Raw genomic sequence first — 5,000 nt, 5'->3', positions numbered from 1 at the left:
AAAAATTAGTGCATTTTGGAAGCGATTGGATGCGGACTTGGGCAAGTTGGATTCATTATGGTTCTCCACGTTCCACGGAAAACCACGTGAAACCGGTGAACGGAGCTCGTGTCACGTACTCACGTTTGAAAGCATTCGTTCGGCATCAAGGTCGATCGACCGGTTGTTATGAAAAAGGATCTCCTCCTAATACACCAACCGGTGGCATGGCTGCTGTGGGCGATCGCCGCAGGGTTAAATTTCAGCCACCGAAATGTTGTGCCGTTGCATAATTTCGAATGGTTGTAAATGAGTAAGCAAAGGTCATTAAACGCACCGAGGGCTCGAGTATTGGGCGTAGGGACGCATTGTCTTTCAACATTCAGTAGTGGCGCGCATTAGTGTTGACCTTGCGTAAACGGTGAATGCGTTTTGTTGATCAAGTATTAACATTTGATCCCGACGAGGAGACGAAGGAGTTCTGCATCGTGTTATGTCGTTGTAGAACAAATAAAGCCCCCGTTCGAATGTCAGATCTTATCATAAATTTACACGAAATATGTTGAGCAAACAAATTACATTCGATCAACCGAACGATCGAGTGCGTGCCAGGCTGCGTGTTACGTTTCTCATGCAGGGGGCGCTCCTCCATCCAAAACGAGCGACACTCGATACGCTGCAGTGGATCCACCGAGCTTTTTAGTGAGATTTTTCGGAGGATCTCACGTTACGAAACGGAAAACGAGGAAATTTGAAGCGGCTCCGGCATCTCCACAGCGGTGTTGTGGGCCGCTTTCGCCCCCCAAAAAGGTGGTGCATCGTGTGACTGATGACGACGGTGGCTGTCTTATGTTTGATCGTGTTTGGGGCCGGCGAGCCTCGAAGATGTTGTAACAACGGCCCCCTTTGCGATATGTACCGTTCCGTGAGAGGTTCCGTGGGTTTTGTGTATGATTTTCGAAGCTCCGAGCGCTTTGATAAGCTAGAGCAAAGCGGCTCGCGTTCCCGATTAATTAAGGGGATTGAAAGAAGCCGCTCGTGTGATGCAATGATGATGCTTTACGCCCAAACGAACATAACACCAGCCGGAGCAACCATTACGGTGCAGCCAGAGCTGGGTTACGATGATAACATGGAAAACAGAACGTGCTGCTGCCGATCGCCTCACCTCGTTCTCCTCGGTTTAAGGTGAAATTGCTTGACCTACAAACTGCAACACAACCACACAGTGCTCTCGATAATCGATCGTACAAGCGAATTATCTTCATCTTGCTCAGCAGGGCGAGTCTCGCCTCGGTGCAACCTTTGCACCATCGAAGCATGATTATTGAAATCAAACATCCGGCAAGGTTACCCAAAGAGCATCACCAGCACCTTGTTGATCTACCTGTCTGCGGCTGGTGGTGGTGGCGCAAAGTAAATAATGACGAGCATGAGCATGCTGCATGGTACCTACCCCATAATAACCATATTGTGTATTTACGCGTTCTGGATTGATCCTCTCAGGCCACCAAAAGTTCCACAAACTTCCACGCGTGCGTCACTCCGATGCCAAACGGATCGTAAATACGCTTCCTTCTTCTTTGAGGTCGACGACAACCCCGTTAATGATGGTGATTAGTGGCACGTGTACCGTTCCTTATCCGCGTAAGATCACTTCCCAGTGGGGGCGTCGGAAACCGTACTTTCTGCTTAAGATTTATGCCGATACTAAAAGACGATCGTACGTCACTTGACTTCACTTGTTCACTTGTTTAACGACGGCACACTTACTGATTACCACTCCCGGCAACAATGTCACGATCACGATCAGGTCCACGTTGGTAGACGGCTCGAGGTGCAATGCGAGCGTCGAGCTGGCTACTGTCGGATTTTAGAGGCGCCGAGCTGCGACAGTCGGTGAGTCGAGATGCACGCGAAGACTCTCGCCCGCAAGCCTAGCGTAGTGGAGCGTGTGCGTGGTGGGGAGCTGGGAGAGACTACAAGCATAAACCTCTCGATCCTCATGCGGTGGAAAACCTAATTCAATTCGGACAGAGTAAGAGTGCAGAGCGTTTCCAAAAAAAAGGTCCTCTATAAAAAAAACCCTTTTTGAAGACGGTTTTTAAAACGGTTTTCATTATGTTGTTGGATATGCAGACAGTGTGGTGTTGCTGAACCTAATTTCCAGCCACCGGCGGCGCTCTCGGTGTATGCTGTCGTCGCACGTGTTGCAAGCGACAACGCTAACCGTAAATGATCCACAGCATGAACATGAAAACGGTTTTTGGAGCTAGCAGAGCATATAAAAAACGATCTCTTGCTCGAAGACACATGCAAAGTCCGGTCGCTAGTCACTATGACGCATGATATCACGGACCAGGGAGCGAAGTCCCCAATTTCCTTGGCTGCACTTTGCGCAAGTTCAACCACGATCACAACTAGCAGCCCATTGTTGCTGGTGGACGAATTGTACCATTTGTTGTGATCATGTTTTGCGTGCTTTTTTTTGGGGTTGTTGGTCCGCTTCGTTTCGCCTGAAAAGCGACCAACACGCGTTGACCCGCTAAACAGGGTCCAGCATGCCCGGCCAAAGCATTGCAGCCAGTCGCGATGCCGGGTACCGGGGTTCGTCCGTTTAGTAGAGAAAGAAATGTCACAGTCCTAAGCCGCACTGCTGTCCTACTCCGAGTGACCCATATTTTAACCGCCGTGATGGAGGTTTTAGGTTCAACTCCCTCAACGGAGACATCTGGCGAAAGTATGTTTACTGCCAGAAAGGGGCGTGAGGTGCCCATCGTAATTGCTCAGTGTGAGTAATTTTGGGTGATCATTAGACGACGTTTAATTAGCATGTCTACGGTGGTGAGGCATCATGGCAGATTTCACAAACTGCCTTTCGGAACATCCTCTCTCCACTTGTAAGTAAAGGTTATCATCTAATTTGAATTTGGTTAAAAAGATTCAATTGCATGTTACCGGGAAGCTTCCAAGATTACCAGGAGTTATCAAATCATATACCCAACCACCGGGGCCACTCTCTCCATGAACGGCTTCGAGCCCATCAATCAGTTCACTGCAGGTGGGTGAGGCGGCCCACCGATCGACGGGCTCCCAAGAAAGTGTACCAAGCAGAGAAACGAACCAAGTGACACGCCGCGAGTGATTGAACTTCTGCCCGTTTCTCTTTCGATACAAGCGAGGTGAAGATGGAGCGAAGACAAGAGACCACCAGTTCTGGTGGAACAACTGGTTTTTGTCCCACACCCGCGCACCCACTGTTGATGCTCGAAAGGAAAAGTTCATCTCGAGGCAGCGATGCGAGGGCTCCGGTGACCCATTTTCCCGGTAGTACAGCTTGTGAAAAGTCGAAGGTGATCATGAACTTGACAGCGAAAAGCGCTGGTGTGGCCCATTGGCGTGCCTGCGGTGGCGTGCGGTTATGTGTGTTCCGCTTCCGAGAAAAGATCTGCAAGAACTGCACGTTTTAACCCCAATTTCCCCGCGTTCCCACAAGAGTTTGTGTTGTTGTACACAGGAAGAGATCGTGTAGGGACGGAATTTACGTTTTCTATTGTTTTATTTAAAGTTTGTCGAGTTGGATTAACAAAAACTAGATGAATAAATAGGCAAACACGTCAACGATCGTGTGATCGTGCTCTAGTTTAAGAAGGGGGGGGGGAGGGGGTACCTAATCAGTTCTTATCCTCTAGAACAGGATCCAAGGGAGCAATTGGTGGTGGTGGTGCTGCAGCAAAGATATCATTTCGCAGCTGATTCAGCTCATCTTCATTTCGTGCCACATCGATGCTCGATTCCGTCGGATCGATGGCCGGTTCTGGTGGTGGCCGAGTCACGCAGTCCTCCTGGGCGGTGCGTATGAAAAACGTGCGAGAGATTTTGTACTTATCCAGCACACCGTAGGCACGCTGCAGCACCGGGCCAGCCGGAAGTCGTTCACGGGCCATCAACCACGCTGACACTGGGGGAATGGTTGTTGTTGTTGAGCAGGAATGAAGATTACCAGTCCTTACGGCTTTTAGTAGGTTAGAAAAAAACAAACTTACCAGCATGGCCCACGGGACCGAAGGAACTGCACGAGTACAGCACAGCGAACGAATCGTAATCCGTGTCCAGCACCATCACTGAAGCGTTGTAGTTGTACGGGAACGAAGAGTACTCGATCTGGTACCGTCCATCCTTCGCCTTGCCTCCCTTGTCCATCACTCCCGAGATGATGCGCTCGACACCATTGCTGGAAAGTGCGGCATCAAACATTAACCTCCGCCGACTCTGCGTGGACAAACGGTGGCTTGCGCGGCGTACTTACAATCGATTGGTGTACGCATTCCGGACGTAGATTTTACCATCGGCCCGCTGTTCGTACGTTACCGAGACACACTTTGTGGCCACTTCGGTTACCGTAAAGTAGCGCTCGATCTCGTACCACGTGCCAAGGAAGCGCGATCGGTTGAAGCGCAATATCGGCGAATAGTCTGGACAGGTACCGAACCCGGGGATCTGAGCACTCACCAGGCTACCGATGGCCACGAGACAAACCAGCGCACCGATCACTGTCCACTGGCTATCCCTGCTTGGGACCTGCATCCTGAGAGCGAGAGCGATGTGCACGATCAGCGATCCCTCGGCAGAATAACCTGGCCAGACCGGGCGGGAGTGGGCTTTTATATTTGTTGTCGTGCCTGTCCGCTGTGGGCTTGGCTGGGCTTGGCTGGGCTGGGCTGGACTGGGCTGTGCTAGCCTTGTGCCATGTTTACTGAACCGCCACCCAAGAATGACGACGACGGCCACGGCCTTTCTCCACACACCGGTGGTGGCGGCTGGCTTCAAAAGAAGAGCATCCGTCTCCGGCACGAACTAGTTCCAAGATTCGCGTCGATAGTGCCGGCGCTCGTGGGGTCGTGCGGAGGTGTCTGACTCGATTGTAACCTTTTCCTCTAGCCCATAAAACCGGGATGGGCTTTCGTGCTCTCTCTTTCGCTACGTCTCCCGCTCGGTCCCAGAGGGACACACCCCGTGGG

The 5,000-nt window shown here is 51.1% G+C and overlaps 2 protein-coding genes across 2 annotated transcripts in view; both read right to left on the bottom strand.

The window, feature by feature from the left end:
• Positions 1–1,807, bottom strand: part of LOC126570016 (apolipoprotein D-like) — a 3,137-nt gene extending 1,330 nt beyond the window's left edge. The window contains exon 1 of the mRNA XM_050227461.1: positions 1,436–1,807. Within this exon, the coding sequence (XP_050083418.1) occupies positions 1,436–1,449 (14 nt within the window). The 5' untranslated portion in view covers positions 1,450–1,807. The remainder of the gene's footprint in view (positions 1–1,435) is intronic.
• A 1,830-nt stretch (positions 1,808–3,637) lies between these two features.
• On the bottom strand, positions 3,638–4,592 carry LOC126569171 (lopap-like). Its single transcript, XM_050226096.1, has 3 exons — positions 4,289–4,592; positions 4,026–4,213; positions 3,638–3,940 (listed from the first exon to the last, which is right to left on the bottom strand). The coding sequence occupies exons 1-3, from the start codon at positions 4,564–4,566 to the stop codon at positions 3,654–3,656; spliced, it is 753 nt and encodes a 250-aa protein (XP_050082053.1). The 5' UTR covers positions 4,567–4,592; the 3' UTR covers positions 3,638–3,653.
• Positions 4,593–5,000: the final 408 nt, after the last annotated feature.

Source organism: Anopheles aquasalis, chromosome 2, assembly GCF_943734665.1.
Source record: "Anopheles aquasalis chromosome 2, idAnoAquaMG_Q_19, whole genome shotgun sequence".
In the NCBI taxonomy this organism is placed as follows: Eukaryota; Metazoa; Arthropoda; class Insecta; order Diptera; family Culicidae; genus Anopheles; species Anopheles aquasalis.
This window is presented reverse-complemented; position numbering and strand designations above follow the sequence as displayed.